This window comes from Thalassophryne amazonica, chromosome 9 (genome assembly GCF_902500255.1).
Source record: "Thalassophryne amazonica chromosome 9, fThaAma1.1, whole genome shotgun sequence".
In the NCBI taxonomy this organism is placed as follows: domain Eukaryota; kingdom Metazoa; phylum Chordata; class Actinopteri; order Batrachoidiformes; family Batrachoididae; genus Thalassophryne; species Thalassophryne amazonica.
This window is the reverse complement of record NC_047111.1, coordinates 75,710,510-75,733,257: the sequence shown is the minus strand read 5'-3', so window position 1 is coordinate 75,733,257 and position 22,748 is coordinate 75,710,510. Positions and strand designations below refer to the sequence as shown.

Here is a 22,748-nt window from a genome sequence, read left to right as displayed (position 1 = left end):
GTAAGTATACTGGAGACAATACTGGAATTTATCGGTTATCTGTAACTTCTGATACATTTTTGGGTGGTTTATTGTTTTATCTTTATCAAAGATAACTTTTCAGTTATCTAATTATCTGTTATTGAAGTTAATTATTTGGTTATCTGTGCCCACCACTGTTTAAAACATCTGAAAACCTAATCTGATAGCAAAAACATTAGCTTCGATAATTATCTGCTATCGGATTAGCTGAACTGTGCCCACCAGTGGTCATGACTAATGCCTGACATATGTTCAAAGGTCATGAGGTCAAGATGTGTACTGCAAATAATATTGTTGTTGCCTCTGTTTATAATCAAAGGGTTTATATGGTTTGTACATTCATGTTTGAACTATGCTGATCAATAATGTACAGTTGAATGATTATACTGTTCAAAATTAATTGCTGCTTGCTGTATTCTGTAAAATGTGAGTGATCTCGTACTATGACTGTGTGAAAGAGTTTTGCTCCCAGAGGGAGAACAATGGCATTGTTATTTCTAATCTGAAGCCAACCTTGAGAGTGTCTGGAGGAATACAATAACGTTGCTGTGAACTGGACAAAAACATGGACTTTTTCTCATACGGAGCTGAAAACAACAAGCTGAAGAGAGCGACTCTTGAACACTGATCTACATCAATTAATGAGTTGCACATTGTCGTGAAGACAAAATGTGAGGACATATGTGCTGGCAACCTCTATTCCCAGGGTGATTACCAGTTCAGTTTCCATCACAACGAGGGACTAAAGATTAACAACAATGTCCTGCTTTATGGACTAATTTTTTCTCTCCATTTCTATCATGGAGTTACATTTATTACATTTTTGTGCTCAGACCAAGGATGTGTGGGACTGTGTGCCCCACCCGGACATATTTCTGGACTGCAAACTTAAAAACTTTGTTTTTGAAAAGAAGAGTGTTCAGTTTGCTGCACAATGCTGTGGGTATCAGTTTTGTGGCGTAAAAGATGTGTATGCATTTCTGAACCCATTTTTGCACAAAGATGAGTGATTTTTGATGATTGATTTGCTCTGCTGTTTTAATAAACCTGGTAGGATTAACTTAAATTCAAATTATTGTTGTCTGTGTTCTCTTTCCACTGCCTTCGGATTCAAACCTGAGATTTTCTGTGTTTTGAGAAAAGGTTATTTTCCCCAACGAAACCTAAAACCTGGCCTGTACAGAGGAGGAGTGCACTCTGGTTTTTATGTAGCCTTCTGGAGGCAATTTGGTGAGTTTTGTTTAAGGAATGCCGTTTTTCTCAGAGTTTTCTGTTAAGTAGCTAATGTTAATACGAGGTCTGGCCATAAAGTATAGGTCCTTTTTATTTTTTTCAAAAACTATATGGATTTCATTCATATGTTTTTACGTCAGACATGCTTGAACCCTCGTGCGCATGCGTGAGTTTTTCCACGCCTGTCGGTGACGTCATTCACCTGTGAGCACTCCTTGTGGGAGGAGTCGTCCAGCCCCTCGTCGGAATTCCTTTGTCTGAGAAGTTGCTGAGAGACTGGCACTTTGTTTGATCAAAATTTTTTCTAAACCTGTGAGACACATCGAAGTGGACACGGTTCGAAAAATTAAGCTGGCTTTCGGTGAAAATTTTAACGGCTGATGAGAGATTTTGAGGTGATACTGTCGCTTTAAGGACTTCCCACGGTGCGAGACGTCGCGCAGCGCTCTCAGGCGCCGTCGTCAGCCTGTTTCAAGCTGAAAACCTCCACATTTCAGGCTCTATTGAGCCAGGACGTCGTGAGAGAACAGAAGTTTCAGAAGAAGTCGGTTTCAGCATTTTATCCGGATATTCCACTGTTAAAGGAGATTTTTTTAATGAAAGACGTGCGGACGGATTGCAGCGTCGGCTCACAGCCGCCGCGACGCTCCGCCACAGGAAAAACACCTCCGTTGGAAGCCTTAAGGACAAGTTGGAACATGTCCAGCTGTTAAACAATTTCTCATATACTCACTCCACTGAAAGCCATCAAAAGCCGCCTGGATTTTACAAATGGTTATCAACACGGAGGTGTTTTTCCTGTGCCGCCGCACCGCGCCAGCTGTGTCCCGACGCACGGACCCGTCCGCACGTCTTTCATTAAAAAAATCTCCTTTAACAGTGGAATATCCGGATAAAATGCTGAAACCGACTTCTTCTGAAACTTCTCTGTTCTCTCACGACGTCCTGGATCAATAGAGCCTGAAATGTGGAAGTTTTCAGCTTGAAACAGGCTGATGACGGCGCCTGGGACCGCTGCACGATGTCTCGCTCCGTGGGAAGTCCTTAAAGCGACAGTATCACCTCAAAATCTCTCATCAGCCGTTAAAATTTTCACCGAAAACCAGCTTAATTTTTCGAACCGTGTCCACTTCGATGTGTCTCACAGGTTTAGAAAAAATTTTGATCAAACAAAGCACCAGTCTCTCAGCAACTTCTCAGACAAAGGAATTCTGACGAGGGGCTGGACGACTCCTCCCACAAGGAGTGCTCACAGGCGAATGACGTCACCGACAGGCGTGGAAAAACTCACGCATGTGCACGAGGGTTCAAGCATGTCTGACGTAAAAACATATGAATGAAATCCATATAGTTTTTGAAAAAAATAAAAAGGACCTATACTTTATTGACAGACCTCGTATGTACCTTTGAACAGCGGTTGTCGTTGCACTGGTTACAAAGAGGCACCTAAACCTCCGTCTGGGACTGAGGAGAGCAGAGAAACGGTAACAAAACATTATTTGCCCTTTTATTTTCTACTGTGAAGGTTACTCTGTAAATGTATTTTATGTGAAGACAAACTTTATTTTTATGTAACTGTAAGCAACTAGTTTACCATTAACAGACATTTTCCTATGGTTACCTAGCAACCGTAGCTTGTGAAGTGGCTTGATTTAGGTTTTATCCCAGATTTATTTTTTGTACTGAGTTGTTTTTGTTTTTGTTGTTGTTGTTGTTGTTGTTGTTGTTTTGTTTTGTTTTTGTTTTTTGGCCTGTTTGACAGGCCAGGTTTCTTACTCCACCCGAGAACCACCCCATTCCCTGGACTTGGACAAATCCCTGGATCCATCAATGGAGCTGCACAAGGCGCACGCGCTGCCCATTGAATATCAGAACCTTACTCATTACCGGACAAAGGATTGGGTAGAAACAAAAGGATTCTGCATTGGATTACAGAACATTTAAAGAGACAAGTGAGACTTCGCAAGCTTTTGGACATTTAGGAAAACTATTTATTTGATTTTGCTCTGTAATAATGGTTGTCATTTGAATGTTTCTGATTGATTATTTTGTGCACTTTTAAGGGTACATAAGGTGTCATTACAAAGTGACAAATACTGTTATGAAATTGATGCAATCTAATAGTATAAACCTAAAACAAAGCTTAAATGTAAATTAAAGCAATATAAAATAGGTTTAAACTGCAAAAACTTGAAATAAAATGACCGGTCATACATGAAAGCTAAACAGCTTGAAACAAGAAAAAAAAACAAAATAAAACTTTAACAGAACTTTATTTCAAATAGTGAGGTAAAAAGGGGTTTATAAAGGAAACATTTTGATTTTTAAGTTCCATCAATGTTACTTGCATGTCTGTCATTGTTTGTATTAAATTTTGCTGGCTTTTCTATTTAAAAGTTCCTTTCTTTGGCTCTATCTTTGAATTGCACACCACTCAATTACGAATCTAGAACTGGTCCTAACCCATTCCCCTTACCTAACAGCATAGGTTACACATGCCAGGCATCAACCAGGCACCATTCCTACAGTGAAGAATGGTTTTGGCAGCATTATGCGGTGGGGATGTTTTTCACTGGCAAGAACTGGGAGACTATAGGATTGAGGGAATAATGAATACAGTAATGTACAGAGACATCCTGGATGAAAACCTGTTCCAGAGCGTTCTTGACCTCAGACTGAGGCAACGGTTCATCTTTCAGCAGGACAATGACCCTAAACACACAGCCAAGATATCAAACAAAAATGATTTTTATCCATTTTGGAATAAGACTGTAACATAACAAAAGGTGGAAAAAGTGAAGTGCTGTGAATACTTTCCAGATGCACTGTATTCCTGGAAAGTGACTTCACAGGATAGAAAAGCTCAGAGCACAGATGGAGCATTGCCTCATTCTCTGCGCAGGATGGCACTAAGCCACGTAATCTTTGCATAGAATATAGTTGCTAGCGACTGTATTTAATATGTTAAAATGTAATTTAGGGTTCCTTTAGCGATACCAGGCATAAATAATTCAAATGCTAATGTCATGAATGGTTTTCCACTGTCAAAACACTGGTGTCTCACATCACCGCATCATTACACCTCAAAACTGTCTTAAGTCCTGGATGGCAATCATCCAGGAAGACAACCAGTCCATCCCCATCTCTTGAAAGTAATCAATCAATCAATCAATCAATCAATTTTTTTATATAGCGCCAAATCACAACAAACAGTTGCCCCAAGGCGCTTTATATTGTAAGGCAAGGCCATACAATAATTATGTAAAACCCCAACGGTCAAAACGACCCCCTGTGAGCAAGCACTTGGCTACAGTGGGAAGGAAAAACTCCCTTTTAACAGGAAGAAACCTCCAGCAGAACCAGGCTCAGGGAGGGGCAGTCTTCTGCTGGGACTGGTTGGGGCTGAGGGAGAGAACCAGGAAAAAGACATGCTGTGGAGGGGAGCAGAGATCGATCACTAATGATTAAATGCAGAGTGGTGCATACAGAGCAAAAAGAGAAAGAAACAGTGCATCATGGGAACCCCCTAGCAGTCTACGTCTATAGCAGCATAACTAAGGGATGGTTCAGGGTCACCTGATCCAGCCCTAACTATAAGCTTTAGCAAAAAGGAAAGTTTTAAGCCTAATCTTAAAAGTAGAGAGGGTGTCTGTCTCCCTGATCTGAATTGGGAGCTGGTTCCACAGGAGAGGAGCCTGAAAGCTGAAGGCTCTGCCTCCCATTCTACTCTTACAAACCCTAGGAACTACAAGTAAGCCTGCAGTCTGAGAGCGAAGCGCTCTATTGGGGTGATATGGTACTACGAGGTCCCTAAGATAAGATGGGACCTGATTATTCAAAACCTTATAAGTAAGAAGAAGAATTTTAAATTCTATTCTAGAATTAACAGGAAGCCAATGAAGAGAGGCCAATATGGGTGAGATATGCTCTCTCCTTCTAGTCCCCGTCAGTACTCTAGCTGCAGCATTTTGAATTAACTGAAGGCTTTTTAGGGAACTTTTAGGACAACCTGATAATAATGAATTACAATAGTCCAGCCTAGAGGAAATAAATGCATGAATTAGTTTTCAGCATCACTGAAAAGACAAGAACTTTCTGATTTTAGAGATATTGCGTAAATGCAAAAAAGCAGTCCTACATATTTGTTTAATATGTGCATTGAATGACATATCCTGATCAAAAATGACTCCAAGATTTCTCACAGTATTACTAGAGGTCAGGGTAATGCCATCCAGAGTAAGGATCTGGTTAGACACCATGTTTCTAAGATTTGTGGGGCCAAGTACAATAACTTCAGTTTTATCTGAGTTTAAAAGCAGGAAATTAGAGGTCATCCATGTCTTTATGTCTGTAAGACAATCCTGCAGTTTAGCTAATTGGTGTGTGTCCTCTGGCTTCATGGATAGATAAAGCTGGGTATCATCTGCGTAACAATGAAAATTTAAGCAATACCGTCTAATAATACTGCCTAAGGGAAGCATGTATAAAGTGAATAAAATTGGTCCTAGCACAGAACCTTGTGGAACTCCATAATTAACTTTAGTCTGTGAAGAAGATTCCCCATTTACATGAACAAATTGTAATCTATTAGACAAATATGATTCAAACCACCGCAGCGCAGTGCCTTTAATACCTATGGCATGCTCTAATCTCTGTAATAAAATTTTATGGTCAACAGTATCAAAAGCAGCACTGAGGTCTAACAGAACAAGCACAGAGATGAGTCCACTGTCTGAGGCCATAAGAAGATCATTTGTAACCTTCACTAATGCTGTTTCTGTACTATGATGAATTCTAAAACCTGACTGAAACTCTTCAAATAGACCATTCCTCTGCAGATGATCAGTTAGCTGTTTTACAACTACCCTTTCAAGAATTTTTGAGAGAAAAGGAAGGTTGGAGATTGGCCTATAATTAGCTAAGATAGCTGGGTCAAGTGATGGCTTTTTAAGTAATGGTTTAATTACTGCCACCTTAAAAGCCTGTGGTACATAGCCAACTAACAAAGATAGATTGATCATATTTAAGATCGAAGCATTAAATAATGGTAGGGCTTCCTTGAGCAGCCTGGTAGGAATGGGGTCTAATAAACATGTTGATGGTTTGGATGAAGTAACTAATGAAAATAACTCAGACAGAACAATCGGAGAGAAAGAGTCTAACCAAATACCGGCATCACTGAAAGCAGCCAAAGATAACGATACGTCATCGTTATCTTTAACCATCTATCTACCACAGCCAGGTGAAACCTGGGTGTCCCCTTGGCCTTCTTCACCACTGGAGTCCTCAACACTGATGAACCTTTCATGCCAGATCATGCACAAAAACCAAAGGAACTACATGGCCAAAATGTCACAGCTGATGCTCCCTCACAATGTAAGTGATACTCCTCCCCAAGTAAACCCTTGATTTACATAAAGTCCTTTCAGTGGTAGCTAAGGATCTTCCAAAGAAAGCAGATACCAAAGACATCTGGTTATCATGTTTGGTCACTGATTACCGTCCAAGTCTCACAACCATACAGTAAGACAGGAAGCACAAGGAACCTAAAGACCTGGACCTTCATTCTTCTGCAAAGAGAAGGTGCAAGGTGAAGTCCAGATTGAAAAGATGTTCCTGCTAGCTTGGCTAGTGGGGAATTTCCCTTTGGCTGACCTGGTAGAGTCTTGGTCTGGAGTGCAAGCAATCCGGTGTTCGAATCCCACCGCCATCCCTGTCACAAAAATAAGTCATCCGGTCACACACCAAACACCTCTGTCCAGCGGCCACCACCTCATAACTCTATGAGCTCTTCCTAGGCATCCCTTGATCTTAAAGGTCAAGGACCAAGAGACATTAATGTCAAGTTTAACACTTTTGGTTGAGTCCAGGAAGTCAATGAAAACCTAGATCTTAGTTGTGATCCAGGACATTCGCAAACTCAGACATTGTGACTCCTCACTCAGCTCCTCAAGTGCAGCAATCAGAGTGTCTGATGATTCTGCAAAGGTCAATGCATTGCTCACAAAGTCAAGGTCTGTAACCCTTTCTTCTTTACAAACACATCTCATTTAATTTTCATCTTCACACTCTCATTTGCAACCATGGAAATATAGACTGGAATGGACGCGCCTCAATCTATTAGTGTCGCTCAGGACAGGAAGGCGCTATTACTAAGGGTGGGGATGTGCAGATCATCAATAATAAACTGAGCGCTTTTTTTGCACTAGCATTGCTATTTCTTAACAGATTTTAATAAATGTAGGCTTGTTTTAAAGCCATTTGAAAGCTCTTCCCAATGAACCTATTTATGTGTGGGTGAAAAAAGTTTATGTAAAATGCAGAAATTTGTGGAAATTATGACAAACTATGCTGCTTTTCTCTCTCTATTGTCGCTATTTGTTAACAGATTTTAATAAAAGTAGGCTTGTTTTATGCTCTTTCTAATGAACCCATACATGTCTGGGTAGAAAAAAAAATGTTTTATATAAAGTGTGGAAATTTGGGGAAAATATTCCATTCTGTTCATTTACTATGATGTTTTTTTTTCCCTGTCATCATAATTCCCGATGGATTTTTATAAATGAAGCCTTGAAAGTTGTGTTCATGCTGATTAAAAGCTCTAATGAACCCATACATGCCTGGATAAAAAATCCTTATGTATTAAAATATAAATCTGAAGTATGTCTTGCCATTGTGCTCATTTACCTTGCTGCTTTTTCCACTGTAATATTATTGCTAGTCTTTTAATGACAACAACATATATATGGTTTTTACTAACATTTTATTACAAGTAGATATAAAGCCATTCAGAATTTATGACTTTTGACCCTCAGTCAAGGTAAAAGGTACCTCCTCCATCCCCCTCAACCACACTGTTAAAATATACAATACATATACAAACCATGGATCCTCGGTTCAAATCCCAGCCTGACCGGAAAATCCCTAAGGGCCCTTGGGCAAGGTCCTTTACTGAAGGAACATATGTAATACATTCATACATAATATGTCACTATTACTATGGAAAGAAACAATCTGTATGAATGTGTGGACAGCAGAGGGCAGCATAAGAGTGAACCCTGCACATGTGAGCTGAGCTGAATTTAGACTTCACATATTCACAGATTTTAGCAATACAGTATTTGCATTTACTCAGGCAGTTTACACTCTCCACATCATCCATCCATCCAGCCATCTCTCTCTCTCTCTCTCTCTCTCTCTCTCTCTCTCTCTCTCTCTCTCTCTCTCATTTTCTTCGGCCATGTCCAACTACACAGCCCTAAAAACCTCAGACATGCAGGTTTACTAATGTGAGCTGTATAGCATTTATAGTCAGCCTATACAGAGGATTATGGACTATGAAAAATTTAGTTTCCCAGCTTCTTTGGATAATCATATCCATTATATCACTATGACACATCTTGTATTATCTAAAATGGAAGCTGTTTTTTCCCTTTTTTCCCTGTGGTAACAATGCCATCTCTCAAAGTAAGTGAAATGTGATGAAATATGGGTTGAACTATTCAAGACATTTATGCGCATAATAGATGTTCAATAATGTGTTACATTTCCTGAGCCACCTTTTTTAGATAAATGATAGCCCGTCACTGCTATCAAGGAAAGTGACTTTGGAATATCTCAGGCAAGTTTTAAAACTAACATTTTAAAAAAATATATCAAAAAGCTGCTTAATATCTTACATTTACAAGTAAATATTAATTCAATGGGTAACTTTTTTTTTTTTAAGAAATGCACAAGTTACTTTAGCTGATCAACTCGTAATTTATTTTTGGTAGTTCCTGCAAATTAGAAGAAAATTTACAGATTTTTACAATCATTGGTTGTTTCTGATATCCTGCCAAGCAGTACATGTCAAGATGTTTCTTGATTTATTTATTTATTTATTTATTTTATTTATTTATTTTTAAATTAAATGAACAAATACAGCTCATTTTATATATTTGCTGGAACAGGAATGTTTGTTTTTCTTCTTTTATCGACTGCTTGAGTTAGGGGTTGCCACAGCAGATCTTCTGTCTCCATGTCATTTTCACTTCTCTGACTTTGCCTCCAAAGGCAGGGGTGGTGGCCAAGTGATTAATGCGCTTGGTTTCAGTGCAGAAGGTTCCAGGTTCAAATCCCACCCCTGCCACATTTTTCCATGTAATGTGAAGTTGCATCCGCAAGGGCATCCGGCATAAAACCTGTGCCAATTCAACATGCAGATCCACCTTGGATTTGCTGTGGAGACCCCAAGTGCAAACAAGGGAACAGCCGAAGGGACTTACTGACTTTGTCTCCAAACCCATCCCACCTTGGTTAAAGCGTTGGTCCTCGGTTCAAATCCCAGCCTGACTGGAAAATCCCTAAGAGCCCTTGGGCAATGTCCTTAATCCCCTAGTTGATCCCGGTGTGTACTTCGCGCCTTGCATGGCAGCACCCTGACATCAGCGTGAATGTGAGGCATTGATGTGTAAAGTGCTTTTGGTGTCTGATGCGGATGGAAAAGCACTATAAATGCAGTCCATTTACCTGTGCTGTCTCTCTGACATGTTTTTTTTTGTTGTTTTTTTTGTTTTTTTTTTCCGTGCTCCCGTGACGAAATGAGTCAAATTTTCGTGACGGAGCTTTATTAAACTCACAATTACTAACCCTACTCCCACCCCCAACCCTCACCTTAACCATAACCTAATCTTACTCCTTCGCCCCACTCTAACCATAACCACCCCAACCCCCCCACTTCACTTTTAATTTCATGCAGCCATCATGGAATGAATGAGAATGAATGAGAATGAATTCGTACTGCTGTGACGAAAATGGGGCGCATTTCGTCACAATATCACAAACCAATAGACTAATGTATATTTTGTGCTGCTGAAGCACGACTTGCTGTGAAACTGGGTTGCCCAGTCATATTGAGACTTGACCCACCACTAATTGCAAAAAAAGAATTTTATGTGGGATTCTCCTCTGATAAACCCTAGGAATAACATATTCAAAATAGACAACAACAGAAGGGGTGGAAGGTGAATCTGAGTAGCATTTCAGTCCTCCTGGTGACTGATACAAGATTTCCAGTTGCTTGACTGGTTCCTTTGATGTTCACACCTAATGAACATAAATGATCATATTTTGGGCTCTTCTACCCCTTCTGTTGTTTTCCTGTTTTAATATGTTTTTCCTGGGGTAGATCCATTCATCCATCCATCCATTTTCTTCTGCTTTAGCCGGAGTCGGGTCACGGGGGCAGCAGCTCAAGCAAAGCCGCCCAGACCTCCCGATCCACACACACCTCCCCCAGCTCCTCCGGGGGAACCCCAAGGTGTTCCCAAGCCAGCCGAGAGATATAGTCCCTCCAGCGTGTCCTGGGTATTCCCCGGGGCCTCCTCCCAATGGGACGTGCCCGGAACACCTCTCCAGCGAGGCGTCCAGGAGGCATCCGGAAAAGATGCCCGAGCCATCTCAACTGACTCCTTTCGATGTGGAGGAGCAGCGGCTCGACTCCGAGCTCTTCCCGAGTGACCGAGCTCAGAGTAACAGAGGAGAATTCCACATGAAACTTTTTTTTTTTTTTTTTGGCAATCAGTGGTCGATTGGAGCCTTAAATTGAATAACTTGACTGGACGAATGTTCATTCCTAATCCTGTCCATCCTCATCACTCCCACAGAAAATCACAGCATCTTCAGTTCCACCACCTTGAGCTCCACCTATTGTCTTTTTGTTAGCACCGCTGCCGCTAAGCCGTACAACATAGCTGGTCTCACTGCCATATTATAAACTTTCCCTTTCACTTTTGTTACAAATGACCCCTGCCACCTTTGTTCGCCCACTCCACCCTGCCTGCGCCCTCTTCTTCACTTCTCTGTTCTCATCCATTAACCTGTCCACTGCAAACAAGAAAGGGCTCAAAACTGATCCTTGATGTAATTCCATCTAGAGTGACATCTAGTGTGATAGAGCTGATATCACACTATAATAGAGTCTATTTAACTCTTGTTGGAGTGGGATCCATTGTAGTCCCTGTAGAGTGAATTTTACTCTGCAAAATTTGCTGTGTATCCTGCATGACCATCATATACTTCTCTGCCACTCCAGCCTTCCTCATATAATACCACAACTCTTCTCTTGGCACCCTGTCACAAACTTTGTCTCAATCCACAAACACAATGTAACTCCTTCTGGCTTTCTCTATATGAGTACTTCTCCAACAACACTCACAGTGCAACCATTGCACCTGTAGTACTATTTTATAGCATGAAACCATGTTGCTGCTCCCAGATCTTCACATCTTTTCTGAGCCAAGCTGCCAGTGCTCCTTCCCATATCTTGATGATGCAGGATCAACTTTTTGCCTCCTTAGTGAAGAACTGCACATCACCCTTGTTCTTAAAAATCAGAACAAATACACTACTTCTCCACTCCTCAGCCACCCTCTCACTTTCCAAGATTTAATTAAACAATCTGGGTAAAAGCTCCACTGCCATCTCTCCTAAACATTTCCATGCCCCCACTGGTATACCATCTGGAACAAGTGCCTTTCTACTCTTCATCTTCATAGATGTCCTCACTTGATCTTTACTAATCTGTTGCACTTCCTGATTTACATTATATGTAATACATTCATACATAATATGTCACTATGGCTATGGATATAAACAATCTGTATGAATGTGTGGACAGCAGAGGGCGGCATAAGATCAGGTTTACTGCACGTGAGCTGAGCTGAAGTTTATCCTCCACATATTCACAGATTATATCAGTATTTGCATTTACTCAATTTACACTCTCCACATCATCCATCTAGCCATCTCTCTCTCTCTCTCTCTCTCTCTCTCTCTCTCAATCACTCTCACTCATTTTCTTCATTCACCAGCTCCCTCAAAATACTCCCGCCACCTTCACACCACACTGTCAGCACATTTCCATCTGCATCCTTTTTCCCTCTCACCTTTTGCACATCATTTCTAGCTTGCTCCCTCTGTCTGGCCAATCTGTACAAGTCCTTTTCTCCTTCCATAGTGTTCAGCTTCATTTACAGCTCGCTATATGCCCTTTCCTTAACCTTTGCCTCCTTTTTTTTCACCTTATGCTTCACTCTAAAAAAAATGAACCGCTGTCTCAATGAGAAAAAGTGATGTAACAATTTGCATAGATTTTTTAAAGGTTTTCTCAGCTAAAGTTATTTCAACTTTACTAGAGAGGTCTTGTAGCATTAACTCAGTTGAAAATTGAAATAACTAAATTGAAATGACTAAAAAAATCTATGCAAATTGTTACATCAATTTTTCTTGTTGAGACAGCATTTCCTTTATTAGAGTGCTCATCTCCTTGTACTCCTGTCTACTTTCATCATCTCTCTGAATATTCCAATTCTTTTTCAACAACCTATTCCTCCTTATACTTTCCTGAACAGCTTCATGACACCACCAAGTCTGAAAATTCCATTAGTGAACCGCATTTTTCCTTTGGCAAAATTTACATTGGATGCCCTTCCTGATGCAACCTACTTATTTGGGCTTGGGATTGGCATGCCGAATATTCTGTCTTGCACAACGTGGCTGAGATTTGTCAAAATTTACAGTGTATGTCCTTCCTACTTTTTTCCTTCTTATTTACTAGTTCATGGGACCGGCACTTACAATACACTGGTTGTTCACGCCATGTAGATTAGATTAGATTAGACAGAACTTTATTAATCCCTTGGGAAGACTCCCTCAGGGAAGTTGAGGTTCCAGCAGCATTGTATATCAGCACACAGGGTAAGAATCACACAGAGTATCAAAAGTGAAAGTGAAAGAAAAAAAATGTGCACATATAAAAACCAGACATACTGACCACTACTGGTTTACTGGCTACTACTGTTCTTCTCCTTCTCGTCCTCTGTCTTCTTGTTACTCCTCCTCCTCCCCCTGAGTGAGGAGTTGTACAGTCTGATGGCCTGAGGGACAAATGAGTTTTTCAGTCTGATGGTCCTGCACTTGGGAAGGAGCAGTCTGTGGCTGAAGAAGCTCCTCTGGGTGCTGATGACGGTGTGCAGAGGGTGACTGGCATCGTCCATAACGTCCAGCAGTTTGTCTAGTGTTCTCTTCTCTGCCGCCATCATCAGAGAGTCCAGCTTCATGCCAACCACAGAGCCAGCCAACCTGATCAGTTTGTCCAGCCTGGATGTGTCCTTCTTGGATGTGCTGCCCGCCAGCACACCACGGTGTAAAAGAGGACGCTGGCTACTATGAATTGGTAGAACATCCACAGGAGTTTCCTGTAGATGATAAATGAGCGCAGGCTGCCTCCTTAGAAAGTATAGCCTGCTTTGTCCCTTCCTGTACACTGGTTAGTGTGGGTTGTCCAGTCCAGTTTATTGTCCAGCCACAGCCTGAGGTACCTGTAGGAATCCACAGCCTCCACCTCAGCTCCCTCGATAAGAACTGGTCACAGTCTTGGTCTGGACTTCCAAGAATCAAAGCATGTACTCATAGTCATGTAGCCGAGCTAACAGAAATATTTGAACATTTGAATTTTTTTTTTTTTTTTTTTTTTTTTTTGGATGAACTCCCCCCGAAATAGTTCATTTTTAGTTCAGGGGTGCCTCACAGTTTAGGTCACCATTACTTCAGCATACCAGTGAAGATCATTGTGGACTGCACCAACCAAGTGCCATCTGGTGGCTGAAGCAGGTACTTCATAGCACATTTGCAAATCGAAAAGGTGCAATTTAAATCATCATGTTTTTTTTATTGCAAATATATATATATATATATATATATATGTGTGTGTGTGTGTATGTATGTGTGTGTGTGTGTGTGTGTGTGTGTGTGTGTGTGTGTGTGTGTGTGTGTGTGTGTCAAGGTAGATATGGTAAATGGTAAAGTAGATATGGTAAATGGTAAATGGACTGCATTTATAGCGCTTTTCCATCTGCATCAGACGCTCAAAGCGCTTTACACACACACACACACACATATATATATATATATATATATATATATATATATATATATATATATATATATATATATATATATATATATATATATATATATATATATATGAATATATGAAAGGGGGTGGGGGAATGGGGGAACGTTCCCCTGTGACGTCACGTCACTTGACCAATCAGCTCCTTGAGAAACTCAAACCGTGCGTGCGTGTCAACTAGTTGTTAGCTATGAGCGCTAACCACACAGTTAGCTAGTTCGTTGAAACATCTTCATACAGGCAGTTTTTAGTTTAGGTCATTGCTGCCATTCATCATGCGAAAGCTCGTCTACAGCCGACACGTATGTGTTTTAAAGCTTCTGTGTCTGAGAGGATGATAAAGGGTTTTTCACAGAACAATGATAAGTTAGCTAAACACGCAAGTCAAGCTATCGTTACAGTTTTCGGGCACGCTCGCTCGCGTCCTAAAAGGAAAGCTTTGAGATTTGTTACAAGGACTGAACGCGGAAGGAGGACCTGAGACAAACTTGACAGTCAGCAGCTGTTAGCTGGGATCTAAATGTGGAGAGCATTTTACTGTAAGCGCCAGTTTAAAACATATCAAGCTTCCAGCGTCATCTTAGCTACTATCTGGGAAACGGCGTTAACCAACATCCACCTCAAACAAGCCAACGGTTAAGCTAACTTGGTGATGTTAAATATGCCCAAGCTGTCGTTACCCAGCTAACGTTACCCATGCTAAATTGCTGTTACGTGCGGCCTAGCCTTAGCCAACGAGCTAATAATGTCTAGGCTGTTAATATTTTAGCGATTGTGTTTTCATGTTCAGAGAACAGTAAAGGTTAGTGGTTAAAATGCTCGTGATCGTGGTGATCGCCACACAGTCGTGTTCAATAGCTTCACTCGTTTGCTTATTGCCTTACTAGTGTCTGTTTAAAAAAAAAACCTTAATAGGGCATTAATTGGGACGTCAGTGGCCTGGACATAATCTTACTCTTAAAGACTCGAGCCTTATAGCCATTTAATTCTAACCTAATCTAAAAGTTGTGAATAATAACTATCAAAACAAAGTTAATGTTTGATTCAACTGTAATGTCCCATTTACATTTGCTAAATGAACACTAGCTGAAAATAGAGAACTACCCATTACATTATCCTGCCAAGTGATGTAATCTCAACTAATGTTCACATTGACGTGTATATGATGTGTAAATTTTCCTGCCCAGTGTTATGTTTTCCTACTCAATGGGATTTTTAAAAAATATTAGCTTCCTAGAAGGACACATTTTGCAAAAGATGTCCAGCAGTGGGGCATTGCACAGTAAAAGAATTTGTGATTTCTTTATTGAGTTCTGAATGCATTTTCTTTCATACTTTCATTGGATTACCAATGTGCCAAAACTTAACTCTCATCATTACCCAAGAAGAATTTGGCAACAACAGTGCAACAAAGAAGCACACACTTGGACAAAAATATGCAAGGACTCTTGACCTCTACTGAACTACATATATTCAAGCCAAAGAACTATTTTGCTTGATGAAACGGACTTGGTTAACCTGCCATTCCAAATGGATGTACCATCATAGACCTAGAACACTGCAGCTCGAACTGCCACACAGTTTTATGAGCTGCAGAGGAAACATTTTAGCTTTGGGTTGACTCAGCCTGAAGGTGAAGATGGGTTCCCAAGCTCTTCAGATTTTGCGTCAGGGTGTGTGGGCTTCACTCACTGGAGGCTGGTATGTGGACCCCCATCAGAGCACATTCTCCAACTGCTTCCACCTGTATCTTTGGATATTTCTTCTGGCCTTCCCTTTTCTGCTGTACATGGTAAGCACTTTTACACAGCACATTGACATGAGTTTATTCAAATAAAAAAGAAAAACTGCAAGCCGAATTCTCCGTTTCATGGATATGCATACCGCAAGGTCACCATTTGAAACCTTGTCCATACCTTTGAAAATCATAGCGGTGTGGGAGAATGTCCATACTGAACCATGATATTCTGTGATTTTGCGGTGATCTTTTATTTTAACCATGCAGGATTTTCAAGATGTTTGGCAATTTCTTTGGTATTCCCTAATGTATAAATATGCATGTTTTCATATGTACTGTTACTTCTGTCAAAGGTTTTGTGGAAACACCAAGGTTGTGTTAAAATTGCACTGCAGGAATGGTATGGTTGTTTTTGTCTAGATCACGTGGTATGAGTCCAGTGCGGTCTGTCATAAACCTGTCTATGAGATCGCATTATTGGGAAACAATCACTTTCCCATGCTAGTTTGTCATGGTTATATATAGGGACCGTCTGGAATGCATATCCATGAAATTGAGAACAGGGCTGAACTAAACCTTAAAATTTCTGTTTGCCAAACATGAGAACACCACAAGGAATTATTTGACATGGTTTAAAGAAGCTAACGAATTACAACAAATTAACACAGTAAAGGATCATTGCATTATGAGCAAGACATAACATCCCTTGACAACACATTTCAATATCTGATCAGATAAATTGTTTCACATGAATGATTGATTAAAAAATAATAATAAAGTTCTAGTATTGTAAAATGACACGGAACATAAAAGTCAATTACAAACCAGATATTGTTTGATTATTTCTGCGTATTAGTTATGATGATATTACAACTTCATAGAGATCTTTAGATTCCGTTATCCCTCTTGATCTCACCTCAGTCAAGATCAGGGGTCGAATTTTCTCTTGTTATAAAGCACAAGTCATTCTTGATCCACATATTTGGCATGTGGTGAGCCTCAAGTTGTTACAGCATATCACATTCCCCATGCTAAACTTTTCCAGGGTCATATATCTTATTGTTGTGCTTGTAAATGCAGGTAAAATTTACATTAAGCTGTCTCATTGGAAATTGCAGGTTTTTGATGTTACCACTGTAATGTCCTGTTAAAGTAGCTAGATATTAGGTTTGTAGCAGATATTCGCCTCTTTCCTTTGCAGTTTGCTAGATCCAGATCTGATGAAAGATGAAAAAGTTACAGCTGGATTATCAAATGAAGACCCTTGTTGACATTTTCCATAATTTGAGCATTGATTTACTATTGCCTGCACCCAGAGCATGGAGGAAACTTGGTAGTTACCAAAAACAGTCAAATTACTTCTACAGTCTTAATGTTTGCTCAAGGGATAGTGTCTGAACATAATTCATGAATCACTTTTAGTGCAGCAGCTAAGAGAATATTTAGAGCAAAATCATGCAAATGGTGATACAAGCACCAAAATTGGCACAAATACTCAGATATTACTGTTCTGAACAAACCGACTGGCCACTTGAATTTTCAATAGGCGGCCAGGTAGGGGTCAATTGAAGAATTACACAGGGGTCAAAATTATAAATGCTGAAATCATTTTGAAAACTACACCACATTATTTGTCTGATCGTAAAGATTCGAAAAAGGTATAGTTTGGACTATCTATGACTGAATGTTCTGGCGTTATGGGGTAAAAACAGCAAAAATGGTGACAAAGGTCACTTTCAGTTTGTACGGTGTCAAAAGTTAAAGTTGCTCCAATTTTGGTAAAACATGATGCAAATTATTAGTTGAGTTAACAGGGTTTTAAAAAGGAATAGTTTGGACCATGTGTCATGCTTAGTTATCATGTTACGGGGTAACATATGTCACATGTCAAAGAATCCAATGGATGTTGACCTTGTTTGACCTTTACTTTGGAGACCAAGCATTCAACACAATCAAAACTATTCCATAAATTAATCCTATTAGCTCAACCAGTAATTTGCATCACTTTTTACCAAAATTGAAGGAACTTTAACTTTTGACCCCTGTACAAACTGAAACTGACCTTTGTCACCATGTTTGCTGTTTTTACCCCATAACTCCTGATCATTCAGTCATAGATAGTCCAAACTATACCTTTTTGGAATCTTTACGATCAGACAAATAATGTGGTGTAGCTTTCAAAATGATTTGAGCATTTTTAATTTTGACCCCTGTGTAATTCTTCAATTGACCCCTACCTGGCCGCTTATTGAAAATTCAAGTGGCCAGTCGGTTTGTTCAAAAGAGTAATATCTAAAGAGTATTTGTACCAACTTTAGTGCTTGTATCACCATTTGCACGATTGTTTCAGTTATCTGCTGCACTGTTTTTGATACAGACTCTCACAGTTTGGTGATGTTCTTGACACAGTATTCTTGTACAGTCCATGACACTCTACAGAGTGCAATATTTAAACAGTAATCATCTCTTGCATTGCAAACTTTATGTAAAACATTAGAAGCCAAATTTAAATTTGAATCACAAAGTAACAAAATACAAACCATGTATTTAAGCCAAATATGCCATTTGCGTAGCATAATGTCTTTGGGTAATCGTTGACAATCTGCATTTATACTCAAGTAACTTTGATTGCTCTTGCATTAGTGTGTTCTTGTGGCCACTGGACACGTTTCTGTCTGTTCATTGGCCGCAAGAAGCAGTTTGTTCTGAGTTTTTTGGGCCTGGTATAATAACATTAATTAGCCCATTAGCTTCTCCTCATGCATTTGTTGTTGTTTTTATTTGCATTATAAACAATACCTTGAGTTTTCAAAAATTTAATAGCGCACGTTTACCTTGCCTTTGATCATCTGTCCAGTGGCTACAAAAAGCAGATTACTCTGAGATTTTTGTGCCTGGTACTGTAGCCTAATTAGCTTCTACTCACTAATGCAGTATTTCTGAGGTGTGAGAGTATGCGCTGTTCTGGCACTTCTCTGCTTCCACAACACCATGGAACTGTCTTGGTTCCCAGTTGGCAACCACCCAGGTAGACAGCGGGTCCACTATTTGCATTACAAATAAATATTGTAACAAGTTTTCAAATGTTTAATTACATTGCATATATATATATCTCACCTATGATCCTCTGTTCAGTGGCCACAAGAAGCAGTTTTTGTCCTGGTACAATAACATTAATTACCATAGCTTCTGCTCACAAATGCAGTGTTTTTGTTATAAATAAGTAAATGGCAGATTAAATTCATTTTAATTTTTGCCGCATGAAGCAGTAGCACCACATTTCAAAAACAAATGCAACTTATAGACTGTGCTCTTACCCCCCACGTATCACGTGTGACTTAGTTTGGAAAGTATGGTAGATGATGTAATTTTCGTATTTGGTCTCAATTGCTGTTTTTTGTTTTTGTTTTTGTTTTTTCTCCCATTTCCTTTAAGGCCCTTCCACCAAGTTTGTTGGTAGCAGGTGTGTACTCTGCTGTGGTGGCAATATTTTTCACCGCTATTAAAGTGGTGAACTACCGACTTCATTCCATGTTTGACCTTGGAGAGATTATCGAGAAGAAGCAGGCATCACTCACAGCTGAAGCTCCAAGGACGGAAGAAGGAGATGAAGGTTCAGGTGCCCATGATGGGAATCAGCACAGGTAGGATGATCAAGAGGTTTTCTTGCAGTTTTTTCATATATATATATATACATATATATATATATATATCAGGGTTCTATCCACGGGGGGTGGCGCCGTGCGGCCCCGCCCGGTACAGCAAATTTCCAACCAGCTCTGAGGTTAAAATTGGCTGTGCCACCCAGCACAGAATTTCTGAAAAAAAGAACTGAAATGATACGGAAAATGTACCAATTCGATCGTATTCCAAGCTTATATAGTCATACTTTTACAATTTTAAGCCAATAATTAAAGTAATAAGAAATATATTTCTCATTTTCTTCATATCAAATCACATACAGAGATGAGTCAGTGCCTTCTGTGGCCACAGAGCTGTGAAGAGGTGAAAACAGCGTCTGTGCTCTGAACTGTAGAAAAAAAATCCGCCAAGAAATTCTACATTAAATAATCCAGAGGTCCTTCTGTGTCCGTATTTGATGATACATTCAGAAATTTAGTTTATTTTACAGTTGAAAGGCTTTGTGTTTCCAAAAAGCTCAGAGTTTGAAAAACAGCAGGTGGTGTGATCAATGGGGGGGGGGGGGGGGGGGGGGGCTGGCGCACAGCATCAGTGAAAGAGGAAAGTGAAACTGATTCACAAAGTTTTCATTTAAAAGAGCAAGATTTGACAAATCAGTCCAGGTTCACCTCTTGTTCAAACAAGGCAATTAGGTGTTATATTGTTTAAAAAGAAACGTCAGACAATCCCACTCAAAAATGTTGAAAAAACAAAGAACAAAACTGTCAGGATGACAGAAAAACTGCATGCTTCACTGGATTCAAAACTGTTGTCATTTTAAAGAGAGTAAATGCTGTCCATTAAATATTAATGTTTTTAACATTTTCAATGTTTGATCTTACAAACCTGATTGATTCAAACTTTGATCCTACAAATATTAAAACGCAAATATCTTTTCTTTTTTTTCTTTTTTTTTTGTTTATTATTCTTGCTTTCACCTAAAACCATTCAAAATTAGTTAAAATAGGGCTTGCCAATAATGTTTAAGGGGTGTAAAACCCCTATAGTTGCAATCACATAATTTACCTGGCACTAAAATGGTTCTAGCTAGAACCCTGATATATATATATATATATATATATATATATATATATATATATATATATATATATATATATATATATATATATATATATATATATATATATATATATGATGTCACAGTTTTTTTTTTTATATCAAAGTTTTGTCCATGTAATGTTTTCGTAGGGATAGTCATGTTGGTGTAGAGATGACTGTGTTTCGGAAGGTCAGTTCCACACCCCCCGTACGTTGTAGCTCTCAGCACTCTCTGTTTGGATTGAACCAGGTGTCGGTGAGTTTATGCAACCATTTGTCTTTTCTTAGGGCCCTGTCACACCTTGACGATTAAGCCAGCGTATGCCGATTGTAGTAAAAATGCTGGCATACGCGTGCGTACGTCTAACAAATTATGCAGCTGTCACACCTTGACGATTTAGCCAGCGTATGCTGATGGCCCCCTTTCCACCAAACGGTCCGGGTTGGTACTGCACGGTGTGATATGTGTCGGAACAGTTAAGTCTGGCTTGGTTTGCGTTTCTACCGCCAGCAGAACCCTTTTGTTTGTCAGGTGGAACATGTAAATATTGACAAGCACATCATCTAGCGTGCATACAGTGTCACATGCCCCCCCCCCACACAGATGCAAAACAGAGTAATTTAACATTATTTTGTTTTGGTGGATCATGGGATTTATTTTCATCGCATGCAGACTGCTGAAGAATTGACTGATGCCTGTGTAGCGACCCGCTTGGAATAATAAAGCAAGATGCAGAGAGCTTCGACTGGTGCAGCTTTATTTTCTCTCCTTCCCTTTTGACTGACTGACATTTGACACCGTGAAAACTATGAAATGGACACAAAAATACATAAATTTCCATAGCACCATATTTCACAAATATTGCATAGAATTATATTCACATTTTAGCCTTAACACCAGTCCTTTAATAAACTGAAATAATGCATTTCACAAGAAATTAACCCTTCAAACCAGAGTTACAGCTCTTGTTGAAATAAGAACAATAAATAAAACAAATCCCTCATTTTTATGGATAAATCATCCCCTCCTACCTCCTTCTGCTTCCAAGGGCGCTAAGTTTGAGCTCCGTTTGCTAGCAGCCTATCTTCCACACACATCTCACAGGGACAGTCCTTACATGCGACATAAACGATGCAGAATACAGAGCAAACAACAATAAATACCTTTCTTAGGTTTTAATACATAACACGATAAGTAATTAATTTGTACACGTTTTACCAGCTCGTGCGTGACGTGAACATGTCGTTGCGACAAGACAGGAGCGTAATGTCTAACGTCGGCAGCACAGGAAGTAGAAGAAGAAGAAAACGGTGGTCTTCAAAATAAAGCACCAAGCTGTAGCGTGTCAGAACTTCATCATTCGCCATAAACGAAATTAACCGCCATTTACACTCCCACCAAATCCTGCTACAATGAATGAACAAATATACAAAGGCTAAATGAATTGTACAGGATTTCTTGACCTATAACCTTTAACTATCAGAGTTATACAGTTGAACTGTACAACATCATACACAATAAAATAGTGTGTACACAAACAGCCTGTTTGTTCCAATTAATTCTCAAGAAGAAGTACTAATTTTTGGACTGGCCTCTCAATAACTGAAGGCTTAGAGGGGGAATCTTGTTTTCTATGAGGCTTTCGCTCTCCTACTTGGACTTTGACTCGACGGACCAAACCATCACTGTCCTGAACAGTCTCCACCACTCGTCCTAATTGCCAATGATTTCTAGGAAGGTTGTCATCTTTAATAATGACAATGTCATTGACTCTGAGGTTGCGCTGAGGTAGGTGCCATTTCTGTCTTGTGGATATGTTGAGTAGATACTCTCTTTTCCAACGACCCCAGAATTGTTCAATGAGATACTGAACTCTCCTCCATCTCTTTGTAGCATACAAATCCTCTTTCCCAAATACTCCAGGGGGAGGAAGAGCAACCTTAGATTTCATCATGATGAGGTGGTTCGGTGTTAAAGGTTCCATCGCTTGAGGATCATTTATTCCATCCACTGTCAATGGGCGACTATTAACGATAGCCATGGCCTCATATAACAGTGTT

At 39.7% G+C, this 22,748-nt stretch overlaps 1 protein-coding gene across 1 annotated transcript in view; it reads left to right on the top strand.

The window, feature by feature from the left end:
* The first annotated feature begins 14,370 nt into the window (after positions 1-14,370).
* LOC117517416 (pecanex-like protein 3) overlaps positions 14,371-22,748 on the top strand; it is a 109,387-nt gene continuing 101,009 nt past the window's right edge. The window contains exons 1-3 of the mRNA XM_034178420.1: positions 14,371-16,001; positions 19,383-19,591; positions 20,838-20,943. Of these exons, the coding sequence (XP_034034311.1) occupies positions 15,849-16,001; positions 19,383-19,591; positions 20,838-20,943 (468 nt within the window). The 5' untranslated portion in view covers positions 14,371-15,848. The remainder of the gene's footprint in view (positions 16,002-19,382; positions 19,592-20,837; positions 20,944-22,748) is intronic.